The sequence below is a fragment of the Durio zibethinus genome, chromosome 15 (genome assembly GCF_047325235.1).
Source record: "Durio zibethinus cultivar Kanyao isolate XHJ-2024 chromosome 15, ASM4732523v1, whole genome shotgun sequence".
In the NCBI taxonomy this organism is placed as follows: domain Eukaryota; kingdom Viridiplantae; phylum Streptophyta; class Magnoliopsida; order Malvales; family Malvaceae; genus Durio; species Durio zibethinus.
The window spans coordinates 22,805,950-22,828,684 of record NC_143176.1 but is presented as its reverse complement, the minus strand read 5'-3'; the positions used below and the strand labels follow the sequence as shown (position 1 = coordinate 22,828,684).

The following is a 22,735-nucleotide window of genomic DNA, read 5'->3' as shown; positions in this document are numbered from 1 at the left end:
ACCCCATCTCTCTGATCGATGAGAAACAAAGAACATTACTGCAATAGGTCCACAGAGAGCCAACATGTTGTATAAGCGGCATGCAAACAACCATTGGGTGCCATACCAAATTTGTTGGGATTTACTTTTCTATAGTTTTTTCAACCCCCCTACCCCAAAAGGGAAAGTGGGGTCCTCTTAGTTGTTATGTTGACCGGCATTATTCATTTGTATAAAGTATACTTTTAATTAGAAACAAATTCATCATTTATCCAAAGAAGAGTACTTTAAGGTTGATAAGGCAGGAGACAAACACATAAGTTGGTTCAAAGTCATTTAATAAATGAAATAACGAAAATGAAACTTGAAAAATGTTATGAATGAAATTGCAGTATCACTCTTTCTAGAATTTTCAATAATGGTCGATGCCAACAAAGTTATCCAACGATGAATTACTAGGATTAATGTTAGAAAGAAATTTTCAAATGATTACAGCGACAATTTATGATGTAATAAACTACATAAAACAATCCTTACTCTCTACAAACCAATCTTTTCATGTTGCTACTCATCTCTTTCTGATGGCTCAAAACACCTAATAAAATATAAAGACTAAGCTCATCCTACACCAAATTCTAGATTATTCTGAAACTACAAATGGTATGGCATACAACAGGCTCTTTGGATTCCATGAGGGTGGTTAGAAACATCTATCAAGAAACAAGATGCTAAATGGAAGCACATGTAGAAGGATTTGTTTATAACTATCCGTGTATACTTACCTTTTTGGAAGGTTGAAATGTGCATTTACAAACAGAGAAGGCTATAGAAGACAAGTGGTATAAAAGCATTATCAAGTTGCGCTGTGTAGGCCTCCAATAAACCACTTGTGGTTACGGCTATGAGAAGAGGGAACCAGTGCTGTGGAAATTGGAATTTCAGACATCACTATATGTATAAATAACCTAAACAATTAATTAGGTCCATGGAACCATCTAGGTCCCATGATGAATTGACTCATCCGGGAGAGTCAAGTCTACATTTATGGTGCAAATTCAAAGAACTTAGGAGTTACTTTAATAAAACAGAAACAAACTTAGCCAGGTTGGATGTTTCAGAGAACAAATTCATTCCTGGTTAAGTTGCCACAAATGTGCTTATGATGAGTGTGTCAGTCAATGTGTGTGTGTGTGTGTGTGAGAGAGAGAGAGAGAGAGAGATAGAGATACCTGAGTTAGAATATATCCGGTGGATGCCAAAAGTGGAAGCAGGACAGAGCAAGCAGCAAGGACAGATGTTATACCAGCTGCAGTGCCTTCAATAGTTTTCTCTTAAGTGTAACAAATTTGCTATTGTTAGCAGGTATATTGTAAAGCCCCTCAAGAAACCTTAAGTATACAAAGCAATAAAAGGAGAAGAGAGAAAGAAAGAAGATTCTTACTGCCAGTTTTGCTCCACCTAAGGACACCATACTTGTGGCCAACCATTGATGCCTAAGCATAAAAGCAAAAAGTTCACGACTGTATGATAAACTTGGAAGGAGTAATAGGCAGTCAGCTAATTTGATACTTTGTAAACCTTTTTATATTTATATCTCTACTAGTTGTTGATTGTCCACATTGTTTCCAATTATTGTTCATGAATTAGCAAATTATTTTGCAATATAGTCATAACAAGTGGACTCCCTGCAGTTATTTCATGTGGCACTAGTGGTGGAGGTGGTAGAGTCATGGTGGATTTTTTAATCCTTAATTAAAGATGGCTAAGGTTTTCCCCTTCTATCTCTTTCTGGATTGGCTTGGAGTAGAATGCTTGTCTAGGTTTAAAAACTTTGGTCATGTTCGCATTGGATATTAACACTGTTAATCATTTGATAATGAGCAAATCCAAGAACAAAATTGCATAAAGTTTTAGTTCAAGAGCCAAATTTAACATCAAAGAAAAGCAAAAGAGCAGCAATTGGCAACATCATAACCATCGTGACATGTGGCACAATATCAACAACCAATGATAACTGTGAACATGATGCAACCTTTTTCTTTATTAAAGTAAGACTTAAAGAGCTTGCCAGCAAAATTATGAGAAGGGGGAGACTGAAGGAGTGGAGCATGAATTTTTGGAGAAGACCAAATGTGCTAGTGATATATCAGACTGCATTTTTTTCTGAAACATCTAGAAATTCTTAGGTAAATACAAAAGTGAGAAATTTGTAATGGCAAGAAATTGAAGGCCCCAATGGCAACAATAAGCATTCTTACCATCGTATCTCCAATTCCAAGGCTTAAAATTCCAGCAAAAGGGGTAAGAGGCCGATCATTGAACCCGGAGGACATCCAGATAGGAAGTGCACATCCCAATAAGAGTGAAAAGTGGCTACATAAATCAAAAAGGGACCTTACTTGAAATTGCTTGCAACAAGTATATGCCTTTTAGTTTCCAATAACAGTAACATGCCGTACCTGACAATAAGAAGATCCGAGTCACGATGATCTGTAAAGGCACTCATAAATTGATGCACAAGTTTCCCTAAAGGCCAAATTCTCCAAACCTGGCTACAAAGGAAAGGTTATGCAACATCAACCAAGAAACTTTAAAACAGATCAACAGTTTCCCAGCACATTAGAAAACATAGACCTTGCTTCTAAATCGTAAACACTAGGATATGAATTTTTAATTTGAGATACTTGCAAAAACACCACCCTTCAAAACCTTAACTAGTGAACATTTGGGCAAAAAGTAGAGCAACTTCACACAAATTATTACTTGATAAATTGTCAACATCTACAAAATATTTGCAAGTTTGGTGAACTTACTCGAATAATTTCTAATACTAAGAAAACTGCCAAAGCTGCACCAAATGCTAGATCAAGAAATTTTGGCTGCAATAAGAAATTAAAAAGTCAATATAATATCTAAGCAAACCATTACTAGAGTGAAGGAGCGGAAAAAGGTTGCTAAATAATAGATACATGATAGTCAAGTGTATACTCAGATCACCTGGTAAATAAGAGCAGGCAGAAACATTAAAACAGCCAGCAGATGGTAGTATTTTCGAAGAAGAATCCTCTCAATCTTACTGTTCTTAGAAATATTGTAAAACCGCAATACAGAAGCAAATATCAAACCCAACCAGTAGATACATAATGACAGTCTTTTCAATGGTTCCGAAAAAACAAACAGGAATATCCTGTAAAAAATGTATGATGTAAAGATAAGGTACTAGGAAAAATTGTAGGGAAACCAGAAGACAGCATGAGAAAAACCAAATAATGGTAGCATAGGAAGAGAACCATTATTATCAATAATAATAATTCCGTTAAAGTCATGTGATAGCATAAATCAGTTTTTTCTCTGCTGCACAACCGTTATCTCTAGAATGCCCAAAAAAGGACTGTAGCACAAATAACTTGCAACCCTAGGCTATAAGTATTAATAGCAACACCGGAGCAAGATAGGATATCAAATACCACAGAAACAAAACCACCCATTATACCAATAATATCTATATCCGTCACCAAACAGTTAAACTTAAAGTCACTAAAACCTCTTGATAAACACCTACTTACCTCAAAATTAGATCACACTACAGAAACCAAATGTAAAAGGGGATAGATAAAAGTCAAAGAAAAAGATGTTGATAAAAAAACATTATATTATAAGTCAAATTGAAAATATCTATGAGCAAAGATATACCATAACAGAGGATGTACATCAAAATCTAGGACGATCATCATCCAAGATGGGGCAACCGCAATCATGATAAATCCAAGAGAAGTAAAGAATATGAGAGATCTCCCGATTTCTTTGTTTTGTCTTGATTCAGACTTGTCAGCTCCCCAGAAGTATTCCCATAAGCAGATAACAAATTTAAAAACTGCTGAAAAAATAAGAAGTCCAAGCAGCACGCCCTGCATAGAAGAGAACAACTTTCACTATCCAGCTAGACCATTCACAAAAAATTTTATCACTTGAAGATTCATACCTGAATAATAATACCTATCTCACTTCTTTTAATTCCATATCGTATGGATACCAACTCCGGTGAAAGCAAGAGTCTACAGACCTGTTCAAACAATGTCGTTAACATTGAAATGCTAATTCTGCTGGATTTTGCAGTCACGACAGCCTGTATTGGATGTGATAAAGCAGCCCTAACCTTTGAAATGGTACATGCCAACATGTCACCAAAATAGAGTACAAGACCTGAAGTCACCAAAAGTGCTTCCCCTGCAAAAACAAGGGACATAAAAAAATCTTTTCACTGTGCTCAGTAAGAAACATTTGGTTGATAAAAGTTGACATCTAGAGAGAGTATCATGAAACAAACCGATTGAAGCACAACATGGGAATGTATTGAGAAGATGTTGAATTAATTTCACTGCAGCAAATCCATGACATAGCAACCACAGTAACTTTAAAGCTGTGTTAAAGCCTGTATGCAGACAAATGAAACCATTGGTTACTCAATGCAAGAAAGTAACGCTAATTTTCATCTTCACAGCTTACTCAATGCATGAAACTAAAAACAAAAATGCAATAACAACAGAATGACTAACTTACCAGTATGAGATATTGTAGCAAGCGATATACAGCAAACAACGGAATATAAGATGACACAGCTTAAGCTAAACTTTGCATCCCAAACACTACAGGAGAAATGGGGATTCTTATTGTTGGCGGCACACCACATAACTATAGAGAGGAATATGAGCACACCGCAACAACAAGCTGATGTGGCCCAAAATTGCATTGTCATATGTTCAAGCTCTACACACAAACATCAAACATAAATCCAAAATGTTCTTATATATTCCCTAAAATTCTTTGTAGAATTCATTTGTGAATCCATAATTTGCTTTGTTAATCTAACTAAGAGAACATTTTTCAAGGCGAAAAGGAGTACCATCAAGCTCAATTCGTTGCAAAGAGAAAGCTCTTGAGAGCTGAATCAACTTCGAAAGCATTACAGTTGGCAACGTAATTGCTCCTAACATTATTCCTGATGAAGCACCTGGCCTACTAAAACAAACAAAAATTCAAACTTTCACATTAAAAAATAAAAGAATTTAACGAATTGAGATTCTCTAAAACCCTAACTCTCCAAGTGAAAATCAAATTTTCTGATGAAGCACCTGGCCTACTAAAACAAACAAAAGTTCAAACTTTCACATTAAAAAATAAAAGAATTTAACAAATTGAGATTCTCTAAAACCCTAGCTGTGCAATTGAAAATCAAATTTTGATCTGTCTTTGTTCCTTTTACATACCTGGTTTTGAAGAGGAAGAGGGAGTCGTCAGCGCGGATCTCGACGAAGAGAGAGAATAGGGAGAGGAGGGAGAGGGAGAGGGCGTGGGGGAGGAGGGAGAAGGGGAGAGAGGAGAGAATACGGAAGACGAAGACGAGAACCACGGCTCTCTCTCCGTTCATCGCCTTCGACGGGGAGATCCACATGGAGATCGGAAACGATTGAACGGTGACTTTACGCGGGAAGGATTAGATTCAAAAGGAAGTTTTTTTTTTTAATTTCAATTGTTTTACCTTTTATAGAAAGCGCTTTGGATTGTCTGTTTTGTCAGAATTCGGAAATCGAGGGGTATAGCCCATCGGATTGTGGTCGACGAGGAAGTTCATTGGACTGCCGCCTGAAACATGGGACCCATGTTCTTAGAATATTCTTTTATTTATTTACTTCGGATAATAGATTTTTATCTAATTACTACTACAATTTATTGATAGAGTTTTTTTTTTTTTCTTTCTTTCAAATATGGAGTTTTTAAATTTTACAAAATCAAAATGTTAACAATTTTTTAATATATTAATATATATGAAAATTTTTTAATCTCCACAATAAATTTTTAAAAGAATATAAAATAAAATATTTTTTATTGATCAATGAGAAAGAATATAAAGACCTATTATTCATATATTTTTTTTATGTGATGAATAACATGATGGACTCCCTGTTGGGTTCGACAGGTCGTTGAACCATGACCAGTTCATGCATGGGTAGCCTTTGGTCCGTGTCCAGTTGCACCCAATGGCTCGATAAAAATCTTCATGGCTCAGTTTTGTAAGTGTCTTTTGGTAGCTATGTGCCCATGTTTAAAAAACTGACCTAATAGATAGCCATTGAGCTTTTGCTTAGGAAAGTGAATTTTATTTGGGTGATCAGGCCTGATATTGTGAGCTCTGAAGATGCTGATCCTCTTGCGGAGGAGATTCGTGACCGTTCGATGATCATACCTTGGTGTTGTCAAAATGAAGTGCTGGCCCACCCAGGAACAGGAGGGTTTTTGACTCATTGCGGGGGTAATTCAACACTTGAACTGAGATTCATTTGAGCCCACCACAAAGGAGGAAGTTTCTGATAATATCCACCGTCCGATGAGTGGAAATCAAGGGATCATTAGACAAGTTCAAGGAGGTGAAGGCAACATTAGAAGATGAGTTGACACTCAATGGATCATCAGAAAAAAAAATGGAACAGTTCATCAAGGAACTGAAGGCTAAAATTCAATGCAAAACCATCTCCTCCCAATATCCGTCATCCATGACTAGGGTTTTGATGATTTCAGTTTGAATATTTGAATCATCATCTTCAGCTTTTTGTTACTGCCATTTCTTCTTTAATGTTTCTAGTACAGGATGTAATTTGGATTTTTGTCACTATTCTTGCTTATAGAACAAGTAACTTTCTTTCCTTACATTAGGGTCAGGTGGATCTGTCCTCTGATGCATCAAAGTTTGGCACTCCTTTCCTATATCACATTCACAGCCAAATTTATGAATGACAACTTTGGATTGGACAAGCAAAGCCAAAAGAAAAGGGATTATACCATTTGAATCGCTGACAAAGATCGATAGTACCACTCGCATTCATCTCAGGTTGTTGAATTGCGATGACACTGGCAAAGTCTACGTAGGGATACATTTTTCCTTACACGAAAATGTAGCAAAACAAACACAAGAATTCTATATCCAACTGCCATGAGGAACAACACCAGTATATTCTCCCACTTGGAATTACTGCTTGGAGAGATATCATAAGCACTATGGAGTGCCTGAAACCCGGATATGGTCCTCACCTGTCCAACGGCAAAATTGGTCCCTAGGTACTCATTCTCCAAAAGCCCCTATGGCAAATACAGAGGTTACAAAATTAAAGATCCATTCAGCAAAGATAAAATTGCCCAGAATGGTTTCTCCGATGCATACAGAGACTGAGTATGAGCAAACTACAATTTGATATGAAGAAAATCACGCAATGCTGAGCAATGTGGTTTGTAAGAAGGAACAGATGACCTAATGTTCTAAGAAGCACACACCTGGATCGAATAAGTGTGGAAAGCAATGTATGATAATGGATACGTCCATACAGGTCCAGGCAACTCGTTCCGGATTCTGAAATAGCCTGCTGCAAGCATCATTATCACCTGAACATCATGCATGTTGGTCATAAGATTAGCAAAGGCTACGTAAAGGGTAAATATTGGAAATAAAAAAAATTCTAAAAACGTAGACAAATTGAGAACAACTAGTTTTAGGTGCAGCACGAAATAATTGTCTTATATATATAGTGAAAACTCACATGTATGGTTATTAGTGTTAAGACACTCCAGAAAATATTTTGCCACAAAGAAGCAACAGCCAGCATTAATCCTTCATTTATTAAGAGGCACATGAAGAAATTCAGCACAAAGTACATGAGCAAGCTGAATTCATCTCGCAACCCTAGTAAGAAATAGAAGACAAGACTTGATGATATGGAGATGAGGAATAGGAATGGAATGCTGGAGAGAAGTTGCCCAAACAAAAAGACTAAAGCTCCTGAATGCTGGTTTGACTCCTCGCAGGCATATAACTGCAAAACAGAAAAGCACCTTGAGTATGAAAGAAAGGCACCAATCATGCAACTTTCCAAATTGGGAGAGAAAACCAAAAATTTTTATCAATCAAAATTAAAAAAAACTTCTCCTATTTTTTAGTTAAGATGGGAGATGAGGGGATTTCAAATTGGAGACCTCCTTTAAGGAGGTAAGACGTGGCAGTGAATAGCCTATTATCTCAGCCAACAACTTTTAAAGGCCATCACGCTCAAACCAAAATAGACAAAGTAACTAAGACAAGTAGGATCACCTCGATTTCTTTCATTAGTGCAGGTACTCCGGCGATGCTTAAAAGTGAAGTAAATGATACAAATACAAAAATTGCTGCAACTCTTGTCTGCAATGAGAGAAGATAAAAGTTAGACACACGCCCATGCTTCATGAGTGTATCAGTTATTGTTCTGAAAAACAGATTAAAAGATAAGTCAAACTTCCAAAAACAAGATAGAACAAGCACTTACACCATGCATTCAAGAGGCAGGAATCATTATGATGAACTATTGCATATGTGTTAATCAAACTACATTCTCTATTTGCTTATCACACTGAATGTAATTTGTTGCAAACATCCCTATGAAATGCATGTCTAGAAATATTACTTCATCAACTGGATGAAGTGAATATATATAAAAAAAAAAAGGCACTATATGAATGACAGTTTTTAAATTATTTAAAGTTACTGGAGAAAATTCAGCATTCATGAAAGAAAGCTAGTAGAAGGTGGACCTGTGCAGCTCAAAAACATAGCCTACTTACCATGAGAGCATGAAATTAGCAGATGCTAACTATGACAAACGAGAGATAGAAGCAGTAAGCATAACAATAAGGAAAATACTCTATAGAGAATAAACAAGATACAACTATAACAACTACAAATATATGCATCACATTTGCACAAATAATTATAAAACCAGTTTAGGTCAACTTAAGTCAAATTCACCTTAAACATAAGAGCAGAGATATTGACTCATGCACAAAAGGTTTAACTCACCACAACTGAGGACAAAGAATGTCCCAAGCCTGAAAATACAGTTCCAATACACAGTGTAAGAAGCATATAAAGAATAAGACGAAGCCAGTAGTATTTCCATTCCCTCGACATAATTAATAATGATCTCCAAGTCAATACTGCAATTCTTGTGGCATTGCTAGCCCTTCCCTTGCTTTTGAGAACTGGACCTTCCTGTAGAATGCAGCAAAAGTGAACAAAAATTAGAAAGGCCGACTTATGGCCACCATAAGACTCAAGGAAGTCAATGCAAGCTTAATATACGTGGTAAACAGATGTCAGCCAGCTACACTCCACCATAACTTACCTTTGTTCATTCCAACTTTTAATGTGTACACCTGAGGTACATTAAACCATTCCTTGTAATGTAAAATTAAACAGTAAGGATGTGGGAGCACATTAGTTGCAAATCTAACACATGCCCCAAATAACCAACCAGTATAACATCCAGTCATACATGATGACACATATAATTAAATCTTCCTATAATCCTATTAGCAAAGGCCAAGAAATTGTAAATGGTTCAAAACTAAACAGAATATATATTGTACCTTCTCTGAGAGTCTCAGTATCATAGTTTCAACGGTAGCAGCATCAGCCGACGATTTGTATGTTGCCTCAAGTGTACGAATTGCAACAGCGGTATCCATATTCACAGATGAAAGTTCCCCATTGTCATCCTGTCTCAATGTACCAGTTCATATAAAGTAAATTATGCAAATTATAGCAACATTAAAGACTATAAGCCATCATTCAAAGGTACAATACTAACACATAGAAACAGGTAGGATTACAACTGGAAATGACTATTTTTCCACTTTAATTTAAGTGACATAAAAGGTGCAGCCAAAAATAATGGACAAGGTGTAGCATGATCCAACAGCTTTTGAGATCTGACTCAAATGTTTTAGACTCTTTTCTTACTCTTTCATTTTTGGGGTTTTACTTGTTCTCTTCAACTACCATTGAAGCTCTGAACTACAATACACAGAATGAGAATCATTAAGTACCTGCCAATTTTTGCACATCGCAATGATCCTGTCAAAATCTGTATTTATGGCACGCAGAAAGTGATCAGATGGACTTTGCATAATCGGGCAAGGGAATCCAGCATTTGAGAAGTGCTTCATCAAGAAAAGGGAGATAAAGTAGAATAAACAGAAGTTACAACAGATATTCATAAGGTAAAAGAAAAGAAAAGAAATTCAAATCTTTATAAATGGATTCTATCTTCTTTTCCTTGCTCCTTGTTACAGGAACCAAGTAAGCCTAAAACAGAATCTTTAAAAGGACCTTTTTTTTCTTCCATATCAAATGATGCTCACATTATGAAGTCACTACTAATAGAAAATCAAAACAAAGACAATAGTAGCAAAAATAATTATATTCTTATCATGAATTACCTGCAAGCAAGCTAATGTTTCCCCAAAAAACAGGGTGTTTCCATTTGAAAGCAGACAGATACGATCAAAGAGCCCAAACACTTCAGTACTGCTCTGGTAAATGGTGAAAATTAGAGTGCATCCTGTGCTTGCAAGTTTCTTCAGTGTTACCATCATCAAAAGGGCAGAGACACTGAAGAAAATAAAATATTAAAAATTTTAGCTATAACAGCATAAATCATCTTGATTCTTTAGAAATTAAATGGCAGTGGCACACCAATCATACAGTCAGCACTGTAGAGCATGCAGGAGACAAGGAACAAGAAAAAAATAAAACACTTTTAAGAAAAAAAAAAAAGGAAAATAAATAAATTACTAACCTGTCAAGATGATAAAGAGGTTCATCTATAAATAAGATACGTGGCCTCATCACGAGTTCCCGAGCAATGCTAACACGCCTTCTTTCACCACTAGGAAGGCCTTTCATATAGCAATGACCACCAATCAGTTTGTTTGCATAGTCACCCAAGGACATGGCATCGATGGCTTCCCCTACCACACTCTTTTTCTGACAGAAAAAACCAGGAAGTTGGAGCAAAGCTGAGTAGTATAGATACTCCCTGACTGTAAGTGAACCAATTAGAGCGGTTTCTCTGTCAACAAATCCCTGCAGATTGGATGCTTGGAAGTCAAAAAACCAACCATGAAACTGAATGCTTCCTTGGAACTTCTGTTCAACTAAAATAGAATTAATTTTGAAAAGGAAAAGATTTAAAACTAGCACTTTCAAATAAGAAAAATTAGCCTGGTTTCCACAAAAATAATATGGAATTAGGACAGGTATGTGAAACAAAAATCAACTATCAGTTCAAAAATGGGAGTTCATGGAATCCCAATTCATGCTGCTTGCTATATTGGAAACCTAAGTAGGACAAGTATTAAAGGATTAATCACCTATGATGTTTCACATAATGAGACAAGTAAAAAAAACAAGGATTTTGGTATTATATAAGATGATAGTTCATCAGAAATTTTCCTATTATAACCTATGACTCAAAACTGGATTAAGACCTGTGCTGACAATTTCAAGTATATCTCAACTTCTCTAGGATCAGTTGGACATATTATAATTTCAAAATACCAAATCCAAAAAGTTTAATGTAAGAAAATGGAAAAAAAAATGCACATCGATTTGCACAAAAAAAGGAGAAAAATTAGTCACTTTTACCAGGAAAGAATCACCCTAACAACAGAAGAACCGTAGGAAGCATAAAAAGAAACATATAAAAATTTCACCCTTGATGAAAATGTAACTGAAACTCACATATGAACCATATGGCATGTGCATTTTCACCCCATTCACGAATACTTCACCATACATTTTAGCCAAAGGATGTAATCTACCTATATTCAAGAGGAAAAAGGATTTAGTCTTCAACATCTGAAATGAAATAAAAACCTCATTGTTCAATAAGTAGCCAAAATAAATGTCATGCTAAAAGACCTGCAATAGCCCTTAGAAGTGTGGACTTCCCAGATTTTGCAGGACCCATGATCACTGTCACTGTGCCAGGTAATGCATAACCATTCGAACTCTTCACCACCTTATCAGAATATTTCCTTTTCCCCTTTATAGTAACAGTCAAGTCTTTCCACACAACTGATGCGCCAGCATTTTTTCTTGCAACAGCTGCACCCTCTGGCAGCGGTGGTGATGGCAAGGACCCACTATTGAGCTTTGAGAGAGATGGGGAGACAGGTGTGGTTGCGGCATTAATAGAGTCACCTCCTTCCTCCACTCTGGCACCAACATCAGTATCCTCCCACTCAGGTGAATCCTCAAATGAGATAGCTTGTCTGAGAGAACCAGGTTTCCGCAAATAGAAAAAGTTACTAGAAGGCATTCTACTTGTGGGACTACTGGCTGAAGAGGATGAAGACCTATAATTGTCTGATTGAGACTGTATTTCTTCCATTTATAACTCCCGATTTTCAAATCTTCTATTGTACAAGAAGCACTTGCAAATGAATCGGGAAACTTCCTAGTATCCCACTTAAATAATTAAGGGATCAAACTAATTTATATCTGCACGCATGAGTTTACCATCCACACTTTCAATGCTTTAACAACCCCTATTTCTCATGTCACCTGTTAAATGAAAATTAATATTGAGCAATGATTCTGAAATTCGAACTAAGGTACTATAGGAAAGCAAAAGAGTTTATCTGTTTACTTGACACATTTCAAACTACCCACTACTCCATTTCATTACGAAACAAAATAATGCACGAAAATACTCAAAAAATGAAACCTTCAACAAAAAAAACTGAACTTTCTAGTAACTAAAAGAAACCCATACCCTTCCTGCTTTACAAAAATTAAAACTTTTAACAGAAACCATCATTCCTTCGCCGGGTTACATAAAAAAAAAAAAAAAAAAACTCAAACACTGTCTTTTTTGGTCTTTTCTTAGTAACTCAAGTACCCAACAGCAGACAAAATAAGCTATAAAGCGAATAACCCATGTCAAACAAACTAACCTGAATAATAATAAGAGGAATCAAAAGCTAAAGAGAAGTGTAAGGAAGAGACAAACCTGGATCTGTGCAAGAAAGAACTTCAATGAGAAAGAGAAAGAAAGAGAGTTGAATCATGTGCAAAGAGTTAAGTGAATGTGTGAATGAATGAAACAAAGAGAGGTCTTAGTTTTTATTAGTCTTACTAAATAAGTAATCTAAAAACTCGGTTCTTGGATTACTTGACCCGCTGTTCCCGGGTCGCCCTTTTGCCTTCTGATACCACAAAATAGTAACATGCTTTGCTTCATTGCTTGGCATCTCCTTGTGTGCTCTGAACTCTTTATTGTTTATTGTTTTTGTTTTTGTTAGGCCTAATTATTCGGTCAACAAAGTCAACCTTCTAAATCGTCCAGCTTATCTGTGCCCAACTATCACGTTATTTTATCCCAAGAATTAGTTTGCCTGTCATCAAAGGTTTCGACTTGGTGTTCAATAAAGTTCCATCAAAATATTATTTTAAAATTAAATATTTAACTTTTAACTTACCTTAAATTATTAAAATTATTCACGTAATTTTTTTTTAATATTATATAAATTCATCATTAATTATCAATTTCCCCAATGAATTTTTCATCCCTATCTCATATATAAAGTAAAATCGAAATTTAAATATGTAAAACCTAAATAAATTTTTTTCATTGTAATTTTTTCAATACACTTCGTCTCTCTTCTTTTTAAACTCTAATACCTCATTAATTTAAGCGTTGAAAAACGTTAGAAAAAACCAACTCCAACATTCTCTAGCCTGACTTTCTAACTGCAAATCTAGGTTTCCTTACCTTTTATTCTTCATTCAGCTTTCCCCAATCTACGACACCTAAAGAAACTATCAACAGGTTTTTATATATAAACATAATTTTTTTTGTCCTTGATCTTTCTCTTTTTCAAGGTTCGCTTTAATTTATTCTGAAGAAGAATGTAATGATGTTAGTTTGCCAACAGACCCTTTCAAAAGCGCTCCTCTTCATTACTTTAGCTGTTACCATGATTCGTTGTCCCATTTTTTTTCTTGTTTTAAATTATTATTGTTCTACTTTGATAAAAGTGGAATGCACTATTTACCTGGTCACGTAATATTCAATGCAACTAATGAATCTATTAAAATGTCAGAAGAAACAACAAAATTTTATATTAAAATGTCATCAGAAATTTGTTAAAATAAATAGGTTAGAAAACCTAATTTTTTTATATATATGTCTAAGAAAACCGATATATAAATTTTAAATTTAATTTGATTAATTCATATAATTTTAAAAATTTATTTGCTTTGATTACAAATCCATCCATCCCTAACCTTATTCTTCAACCTTTGATTTATGGTTGCAAGAAGCTTCTAACAGAGCTTAATTGTCCACAAATCATGACTTTATCAAGTCTCCGTAAGCACACGATGCGGCAAGGTAGTTTATGTATCACACTATCTTTTAAATTATTTAAGTTTTTTTTTTATGACAAAAAAAAAATTGCTTTAAGGGGATAGTGGATTGGATGTCTCAATTATCCATTGGTTTCTTTCTTGACTACCAAGGTTGATAAGATAGCACATTAAAAACAAAAAATAAAATAAAATAAAATAAACAGAAAAATAAAAACGTGTGGGTCACATATATGAAACACTTGAAACCCTTTTTTCTTACCCAAGAGACAACTTGTTGGGGAAATGTCCAAACAATCTTCTACTTAGAGATATGCTTTTGATCTTAATTTAGGATTTGACAAGGTTTATAGTAACATTTTATTTAAATAGTTACTTTTTCTACGCGCTTGTCTTTTGTCTTTCAACTTTTAATACCTATTTCTTTGTAAAAGTATAACAAAATCTACATGAAAAGATAATATATTGAGTTATTTTGTCAATAATTTAATAGTAGTGATTTTGCTTTATTCATTAATGACTTTTAAATTAGTGTCTTAACATGTGCTTGATGTATACACTTTTGCAATTTTGATTCGACCTAATCGGAACAACTATTTATGTATGAACATGAGCAAATTTTTTAATTTTTTGAAGAAATTGTATTTTATATGCTTTTTGTAAGAAAAAAATAATTATATCAACTAAATTAAAAAAATTGTTGTGTATTTTTTTATTATATTAGTTTTTAAAAATTTTAAATTTATTTAAAAAAATAATTAGATATGTTAATTTTATTCATATTTAATAAAAAATAAGATTTTTTACTTGAATAAATATAAAAATAATTATCACATTATGAAAATGGGAATGAGAATAGACATGATTTATAATTTTTTAGAGGTAAACGAGTAATATAGTACCCACCTTGTACTCATACCATACTCAAACTTTACATATATATTTATAAATATTTAATAAATAAAATTTTTGGTTAAATAATATAAATTATTATTTTAAATTAATTAGAACTAATATATTTTAATTTAAAATATATATATTTGTAAAAAGTTACATAAATATGAAAGATAAAAATAAAAAATTTTAACAAAATAAATTTTTATTTTTATTTAAAAAAAAAGTTATGTATACAAAAATTATTCATATTCATTAAATACCTACAAAATTTGAAATAAAGATAAATTTAAAATACCCATTAAATATAAATATAAGAATATATATAATCTTAAAATAAAAAAATAATAATAAAAAAATATTTTGCTTGTCTTATACCTTATTTATTGACATTTCTATATGCAATAATAGCTTATCAGGTTGATAAATTTAAAAAATAATTTTTTTCAAAAATACTGCATTTCTAGTGTTACATGTTTTGATTTTCCTTTTCCCCGTTCTGCCATAGTTTATTGAGTTCAAAATACTACTTTAAATGGGTCTTTGGGCTTTTCCCATGGCAAATTTCAGGCCCAAGGGACTCGTTAATTGTGAGTATCCAAAAAATTAACAGACACTGGATTGTCCAGTTACTCCTAGATTGGGCCAAAGCCCAGAGTTAAAATTGGGGAATTTAATTGTTTTACTATAAGAAATTTAAAAAATAATTTAAATTTACAAAAAAATTGTTGGATAATATAAAAGATAAAGAAGTACAAACACAGTCAAATTATTCTTTTGATACTTTTAAAATTTATTTAGGTTATAAATAATAATAATAATTAACACACTAGAATTTGAAGTTTTGATTTTGTTACACTAAAAGTGATGATATTGATTTTGTTATATTTTATATTAATAATTAAAAAATAAATATGAAAATTTTAATACCCAAAATTTTTTCTTTCCTATTTTAAAATCTAGGGAAAAAAAGGGTTTATAACTAATAGTTTCTTTGGTCAAAATTTAAAATTGATAGTTAAAAAAACCTTAAATTTTAATTTAACTAGTGTTGAATTTTGGCTTCGTCTTATTTGTTAAATTAATTTTTAATACTTTATTTAATTAATATTTAATTGAATTAAAATTAAAAATAATTTAATATAAAGTTAGTATTATCAATTGTACAAAACTTTGTTAAAATAATTGACAAAAAAAGTTATTAAAAACTAAATAGAAAATATTATATTTGCATTTTAAAGTCATAAAATTTATAAAAAGAGCAGTTGTTAAACAAAAATTATAATAAAATACTTAGTTTGTAGCTATAACTAATTATTGAGAACTTTATTCATTATCATGATAGATAATTATTTTAAAAATTTTGTGTGCTGTCATAATAAATAAATAGTAATTGTTGATCTTCAATTGAATAACAAATTTTTTTTTATTATTTTGAGAATGATTTGTTTTTGGGTGTGGTCTAAAATTTATTTTTTTCATAATATAATAGAGTGATAACAAAATATTTGTGTGATAAATGCTTACAAAAATAGGTTTTAATATGTTATAAAAATAATATAATAAAAAATTATTAATAAAAATTTTGAATGTATATTTTACCTAATAATATATATAATTATTTCCTAATATAAGATGACTATTGATTACTGATGACGTTCACATTTATCAGGGTAAGATTGTCAAAAGCAATTATAAATTCTTTTAGAGATAACATAAATTTTCATATATAAAAAAAATTAAATTCAAAATCCAATGGTCTTCACTTACAAAATTTAGAATGAAACAACCCAAAAATAAAGAAAACTCAAACAAACAATTCACAATTTTCAAACCATCGATACCTTGAGATTACTTTTTATCCAAAGCTATATAGATTTAATTTAATTTATCTAGCGTTTTTCTTTAAACTTTCTTTAATTCTGATATCCCGAAAAAAAAAAAATATATTATGACTCCAATGTCAAATGAAACTTGGGAATCCGAAATTAAACATATATATATATATATATATATATATTATTGTCAAGATAAAGAAAATAAAAGACGATAAATATCGGTCGAAGCGTTTTCCCAACGCTCACTTTTAACTACGCTTTGCTCTCTCCTTTTCTCTGTTGCTCTTTCAGATCTCGATGAAAGATGAGTAACCGTGCTGAGTCGTCCGACCTGTGAGTCAATTTACTTCTTCCGGTTTTCCTTTTGCTTTTTCTATGATTTTTTGGTCTTCAATTCTGTTCCGCTTAATCTTAAATTTTGCTGCTTTGATTCAGGAAATCGGAGAGGAAAGACTACTCGACGGCGATTTTGGAAAGGAAAAAGTCGCCGAATCGGTTGGTCGTTGATGAGGCTGTCAACGATGACAACTCCGTTGTTGGTTTGCACCCCGACACCATGGAGAAGTTGCAGCTCTTCCGTGGAGACACTATTCTCATCAAGGTAACTTTTTTTAATTATGATGGTAGGGTTTGGTTACGGTTCGTTTATTTTTTTAATTAATATTTGGCTTTCAAGACCGTCTTTTGTAGCTCTAGAACCTAAATTCTAACGCGATAGGAGTTAGATTTTATGATTATCGGAGGCTTAATAGCAGGATTTGATGAAAATTGGTGTTAATTAAAAACCTGAAATTTGATGTTTTAGGGTTTCCCAATGTTTTCGATGGCGTTGTTCTTATTTGAGGATTTGGTTGCTATAGGGAAAGAAGCGAAAGGATACAATCTGCATTGCTCTTGCTGATGAGACATGCGAGGTGCCTAAGATTAGAATGAACAAAGTTGTTCGGTCGAACCTGAGGGTTCGACTTGGAGATGTTGTGTCTGTGCACCAATGTCTTGATGTGAAGTATGGGAAACGTGTTCACATTCTTCCCATTGACGATACCATCGAAGGTGTTACTGGGAGTCTGTTTGATGCTTACTTGAAGCGTAAGTTTTTAACCTACTCCTGTAAATATAATTGTTGGTTAGCTTTGCCGACCATGCACACATCTATTACTATTTTATTGGTTTATATATTTATATATATACATATTTTGCTGAATTGTTCTTTGTTTTGGTGTTGTTGGATTGTGTTTTTTTTATGTTTGTCTGTGTGGTTTGCACTTTGCAGCTTATTTCTTGGAGGCTTATCGCCCTGTGAGGAAAGGAGATCTATTCCTTGTTCGAGGAGGAATGAGGAGTGTGGAGTTCAAGGTCATTGAGACTGACCCAGCAGAGTATTGTGTAGTTGCCCCAGACACTGAAATTTTCTGTGAGGGGGAACCTGTTAGAAGGGAAGATGAGGATAGGTTGGATGAAGTTGGTTATGATGATGTAGGTGGTGTTAGAAAGCAGATGGCTCAGATTCGTGAGTTGGTGGAATTGCCCCTAAGGCATCCTCAACTTTTTAAATCAATAGGTGTTAAACCACCCAAAGGGATTTTGCTTTACGGACCACCAGGTTCTGGTAAGACATTAATAGCCAGAGCTGTTGCTAATGAAACCGGAGCTTTCTTCTTCTGTATTAATGGACCAGAGATTATGTCCAAATTGGCTGGAGAGAGTGAAAGCAACCTTAGGAAGGCTTTTGAAGAAGCTGAGAAGAATGCTCCATCTATCATCTTTATTGATGAGATTGATTCAATTGCTCCTAAGCGTGAGAAGACACATGGTGAGGTTGAGAGACGGATTGTTTCACAGCTTTTGGCTCTCATGGATGGTCTGAAATCAAGGGCTCATGTGATTGTTATTGGGGCTACTAATCGTCCAAACAGCATTGATCCTGCTTTGAGGAGATTTGGCAGGTTTGATAGGGAGATAGACATTGGTGTTCCGGATGAAGTTGGTCGTCTTGAAGTCCTTCGCATCCATACCAAGAACATGAAGCTTTCGGATGATGTGAGTTTTATATCTGCATTATTTATTTATTTATTGGTAGTTCTATGTCTAGCAAATAAAATTATTAGATCATGGTTTTTGTATTGTTGTTTGTACATGGATTTAACTACTTAAGCCACTAACCTTAATGATGTATCTGAGATTGGTTGGATTTGGGCCCTCAAATCAGCTTATATTCTGTGCCAGAAATTCCCCACGTCTTGCTCTCTTTTGCATTTACTGTTGGTTAACTTTTTTCTCTCTCATCAGGTTGATCTAGAAAGGATTGCAAAAGACACTCATGGGTATGTTGGTGCTGATCTTGCTGCTTTATGCACTGAAGCTGCACTGCAGTGCATCAGAGAGAAGATGGATGTCATTGACTTGGAGGATGATTCTATTGATGCTGAGATACTTAATTCAATGGCAGTTACAAATGAACACTTCCAAACTGCCCTTGGAACTAGCAATCCCTCTGCTCTGCGTGAAACAGTAAGTTATTTCATTTCCTTTGAGCTTTGATCATGATGTGTATATATGATTAATTTCTATCTCAAGATAAATGAATTTTTTTCAGTTGTCTTAAATAGCTCACTTTTTATTCATCCAGGTGGTTGAAGTGCCTAATGTCAGCTGGGAGGATATTGGAGGCCTGGAGAATGTTAAGCGAGAACTTCAGGAGGTGGTTGTCATTACTTTATCATCTTATAGCTTAACTCTTTTAGTTTATTTTCAAGCTTGTTTTTAACACTTCTGTTTTTGTATTTCTGTTTGGTTTTGCAGACTGTGCAATATCCTGTGGAGCACCCAGAGAAGTTTGAGAAATTTGGCATGTCGCCTTCAAAAGGGGTCCTTTTCTATGGTCCTCCTGGCTGTGGTAAAACTCTTCTTGCTAAGGCTATTGCAAATGAATGCCAAGCAAACTTCATCAGTGTTAAAGGTCCTGAACTGCTCACCATGTGGTTTGGTGAGAGTGAAGCCAATGTTAGAGAAATATTTGACAAGGCTCGACAGTCTGCACCTTGTGTCCTTTTCTTTGATGAGCTCGATTCCATTGCTACACAGGTTTTATATTTGCTCTATCAATGATTTAAGTTTCAATATATGCATGTGTTTTGGTCATCCACTAAAATGAGAATACTGAATAGTTATTTTTACTCATTTGATGACATTATGTAATTTTTGCAGAGAGGAAGCAGTGTTGGGGATGCAGGTGGTGCTGCTGATAGGGTTCTAAACCAACTTCTAACTGAAATGGATGGCATGTCAGCTAAAAAGACTGTTTTTATCATTGGGGCCACCAACAGGCCTGACATTATTGACCCAGCACTTTTACGGCCTGGACGGCTTGATCAGTTAATTTATATTCCTCTTCCAGATGAGGAGTCACGTCATCAGATCTTCAAGGCCTGTTTGAGAAAATCACCGGTCTCTAAAGATGCTGATTTGAGGTCACTGGCTAGGTATACCCAGGGGTTTAGCGGGGCTGATATTACTGAGATTTGCCAGCGAGCATGCAAGTATGCCATCAGAGAGAATATTGAAAAGGTACCTTTCTGCTGCCTGTACATTGTAAATGGTTTTAAAAAGTTAAAACTGTATTTTTTTTTCATGTTTTAATATGTATGATTGAGGTACTCATAAGTGGCTCATTTCCTGATATTCATCTTCTCGTTTAAGATGCTACTATCGGCTTGTTTTTCACATGGTTATATGCTTTATGGGTTTTTTTTGGATTGCAGTCTCGTTATATTGTTTAAAATTACTCCTACTTAATGATATCTTCAATTTGTTCACCTGCTAACTTTCATGCCTCGAGTGCTTTGCTTGCTGGGCAGACTAAATATTGATGTAGTCTTGTGTTGATAACTTGATAACTAAACATTAAATTAAATGGTAACTGTTTGCAGGACATTGAGAGGGAAAGAAGAAGAACAGAGAATTCTGAAGCAATGGATGAGGATGTGGAGGAAGAAGTCGCAGAGATTAAGGCTGCGCATTTTGAGGAGTCCATGAAGTTTGCACGAAGGAGTGTTAGTGATGCTGACATTCGCAAATACCAGGCATTTGCTCAGACCTTGCAGCAGTCTAGGGGTTTCGGATCTGAGTTTAGGTTTTCAGAGACTAGAACCACTGCCACTGGATCTGATCCATTTTCAACTTCCGCTGCTGCTAGGGATGACGAAGATGATCTGTATAGTTAGGTTAATATATCTAGGTTTAGCAAAGCCCTTTTTTTTTTTTTTGGATAAGTTGTGCTTTATTTATCCAAAGCAAAGTTCTACTACAAAGTAACTATCCAACTGTCTGTACAATTAATTAGTAGCATACTTTAGTATAGCCACATTTAAGTTCCAAAGCATTGTAACTTTTAGACTCTATCTGTAGCAATATGGCTTAGCTCTTATAACCATATTCGAACAATCATCTTTAATTTGATTTTGCAGTTGTGTGTTGTCTTTTCTTTTTGCTTCAGTATTCTAGAGGTTTTTTCCCCTCCATATTGATATATGTAGGTATTCCATGCTATTCTCAAAATGATGGATGTGAATGCTTTTCCTTTCAATCTATTTGTTGCCCAGTTTAATTCTAAACGCCAGTTCTCCACTGCTCTGAGCGATTAAAGCAACCGTCGCCATATTTCCTGAGGAGTATGCACTACAAAATAGCATATAATCCCTTGTTTTTCTTCAGTCTTGCATAACTCGCACCCGTCATCAGTTTTCATTCGGCTCTCAGCATATCCATCCAAGGTATCAATGAGTGCTGAAGAATATGGTATGCGAATCAATATTAACCTGTCATCTGACCTTCTTACTTAAGTCTAAAGATCTTCCATACTACAGCAGCAGAATAGTTATTACTCGGAAAAGACCAAACTTCTACTCCAATTTTCAGCTTAATGAACTGCCAAGCAATTTGCCTTAATTGCAACAACTTTCACCAACTCCAGCTGCTGTTTAGTTGAATTGTAACCTGCCGGAGTCCGGACACTTCTTCCTTTTAGCTAAGCCTTTTGTCTTTATTAGATATTGCATTTATTTTGGATTTAGCACATTAATCCAGAATGTAGGCGTATGTACTAGAATGTGTTATTATTATTATTATTATTATGGATGATTACTTTGAACTTAAAGAGCCTCTACTCTTTAATCTTTTTTGGCTACCAATGTTTATTTAGATTTTATTACCAATACTTCAAACTTTTAAGATTCTTAAGTTCAGCCTAGAGTTGTTAGTATATAGCTGAGTAATATTTAATAGTTGGAGTACCCCTTTTAAAAGGAAAAAAAATGCTTTTATGTCAGGTTAGTCGCTAAGTCTTTATCAAGTTGCAAATATTAGCTACTACTGAACTTGATTTCTGTGGAAAGTTGTAGTAGCTAGGAAGCTCTCGGTCTGAAAATCTGGGTCTGGCAGACCAATTCAAATCCATGATTTGCATCGGTGGGGAGACGCCAACATCCAGCCCAGTTTGCCCATTTAATTGGAGGGCCCTTATTACATTGCTTCGTTTTACATGCTTTTTGAGGAACCTGGAGCCAGGTGACTGCTATGGCGCATAACCCTGTGGGGGTGGGGGGGTGTTTGTCTTCCAATTGGCCATGGACATGGTCCCTGCATCTTAATTTTCTTATTTTCAAAAGGTTATCAGTTCTTAGTGGAGTGGATATTGGTAATGTTAATAATATAAGTTCATTCCAAAGTATAGTTGAGAACAAACCAATACAATCCAAAATTTGATGGCAAAAATCCAAGGCCAAGGACACGT

The 22,735-nt window shown here is 34.4% G+C and overlaps 3 protein-coding genes across 11 annotated transcripts; 1 reads left to right on the top strand and 2 right to left on the bottom strand.

Annotated features, from left to right (window-relative positions):
* Window positions 1-351: 351 nt before the first annotated feature.
* Window positions 352-5,680, bottom strand: LOC111301475 (dolichol kinase EVAN-like). 7 transcript variants are annotated; one of them, XM_022897167.2, is made up of 14 exons: window positions 5,247-5,680; window positions 4,883-4,995; window positions 4,540-4,746; window positions 4,307-4,411; window positions 4,136-4,206; window positions 3,962-4,042; window positions 3,673-3,887; window positions 2,977-3,166; window positions 2,793-2,858; window positions 2,439-2,527; window positions 2,238-2,352; window positions 1,421-1,472; window positions 1,209-1,309; window positions 352-900 (listed from the first exon to the last, which is right to left on the bottom strand). In XM_022897167.2, exons 1-14 carry the CDS (start codon window positions 5,429-5,431, stop codon window positions 787-789), a joined length of 1,704 nt encoding a protein of 567 aa, XP_022752902.2. In that variant the 5' UTR covers window positions 5,432-5,680; the 3' UTR covers window positions 352-786. The 7 variants fall into 7 exon arrangements, with proteins under 7 accessions (XP_022752902.2, XP_022752901.2, XP_089601066.1 ...); XM_022897166.2 differs by having other exon boundaries at window positions 4,883-4,998; window positions 5,247-5,620; XM_089744940.1 differs by lacking the exon at window positions 4,540-4,746 and having other exon boundaries at window positions 4,883-4,998; window positions 5,247-5,557.
* Window positions 5,681-6,416: 736 nt separating this feature from the next.
* On the bottom strand, window positions 6,417-12,940 carry LOC111301474 (ABC transporter G family member 3-like). 2 transcript variants are annotated; one of them, XM_022897160.2, is made up of 13 exons: window positions 12,855-12,940; window positions 11,762-12,406; window positions 11,582-11,661; window positions 10,638-10,924; window positions 10,279-10,450; window positions 9,886-9,999; window positions 9,427-9,555; window positions 8,858-9,049; window positions 8,117-8,203; window positions 7,569-7,841; window positions 7,306-7,413; window positions 6,817-7,113; window positions 6,417-6,738 (listed from the first exon to the last, which is right to left on the bottom strand). In XM_022897160.2, exons 2-12 carry the CDS (start codon window positions 12,231-12,233, stop codon window positions 6,862-6,864), a joined length of 2,166 nt encoding a protein of 721 aa, XP_022752895.1. In that variant the 5' UTR covers window positions 12,234-12,406; window positions 12,855-12,940; the 3' UTR covers window positions 6,417-6,738; window positions 6,817-6,861. The 2 variants fall into 2 exon arrangements, with proteins under 2 accessions (XP_022752895.1, XP_022752894.1); XM_022897159.2 differs by having other exon boundaries at window positions 6,417-7,113.
* A 4,248-nt stretch (window positions 12,941-17,188) lies between these two features.
* Window positions 17,189-21,425, top strand: LOC111301473 (cell division cycle protein 48 homolog). 2 transcript variants are annotated; one of them, XM_022897157.2, is made up of 9 exons: window positions 17,189-17,277; window positions 17,380-17,545; window positions 17,805-18,033; window positions 18,218-18,984; window positions 19,234-19,455; window positions 19,574-19,645; window positions 19,747-20,028; window positions 20,152-20,511; window positions 20,874-21,425. In XM_022897157.2, exons 1-9 carry the CDS (start codon window positions 17,249-17,251, stop codon window positions 21,165-21,167), a joined length of 2,421 nt encoding a protein of 806 aa, XP_022752892.1. In that variant the 5' UTR covers window positions 17,189-17,248; the 3' UTR covers window positions 21,168-21,425. The 2 variants fall into 2 exon arrangements, with proteins under 2 accessions (XP_022752892.1, XP_022752893.1); XM_022897158.2 differs by having other exon boundaries at window positions 17,750-18,033.
* The last annotated feature ends 1,310 nt before the right edge of the window (window positions 21,426-22,735 follow it).

What these genes read in the sequence shown, in the direction of transcription:
- LOC111301475 (XM_022897166.2), bottom strand. Translation starts at nt 5,431, where the DNA reads ATGTGGATCTCCCCGTCGAAGGCGATGAACGGAGAGAGAGCCGTGGTT. An exon ending in GATGTACATCCTCTGTTATG is followed by an intron (nt 3,167 to 3,672) that starts GTATATCTTTGC and finishes CATTTTTTACAG; the next exon opens with GATATTCCTGTTTGTTTTTT. An exon ending in TGCCTGCTCTTATTTACCAG is followed by an intron (nt 2,859 to 2,976) that starts GTGATCTGAGTA and finishes TTCTTATTGCAG; the next exon opens with CCAAAATTTCTTGATCTAGC.
- LOC111301474 (XM_022897159.2), bottom strand. Translation starts at nt 12,233, where the DNA reads ATGGAAGAAATACAGTCTCAATCAGACAATTATAGGTCTTCATCCTCT. An exon ending in TACTGAGACTCTCAGAGAAG is followed by an intron (nt 9,050 to 9,426) that starts GTACAATATATA and finishes TGCATTCTACAG; the next exon opens with GAAGGTCCAGTTCTCAAAAG. An exon ending in TCCACACTTATTCGATCCAG is followed by an intron (nt 7,114 to 7,305) that starts GTGTGTGCTTCT and finishes TATTTGCCATAG; the next exon opens with GGGCTTTTGGAGAATGAGTA.
- LOC111301473 (XM_022897157.2), top strand. Translation starts at nt 17,249, where the DNA reads ATGAGTAACCGTGCTGAGTCGTCCGACCT. An exon ending in CGTGCTGAGTCGTCCGACCT is followed by an intron (nt 17,278 to 17,379) that starts GTGAGTCAATTT and finishes GCTTTGATTCAG; the next exon opens with GAAATCGGAGAGGAAAGACT. An exon ending in TCGATTCCATTGCTACACAG is followed by an intron (nt 20,029 to 20,151) that starts GTTTTATATTTG and finishes TAATTTTTGCAG; the next exon opens with AGAGGAAGCAGTGTTGGGGA.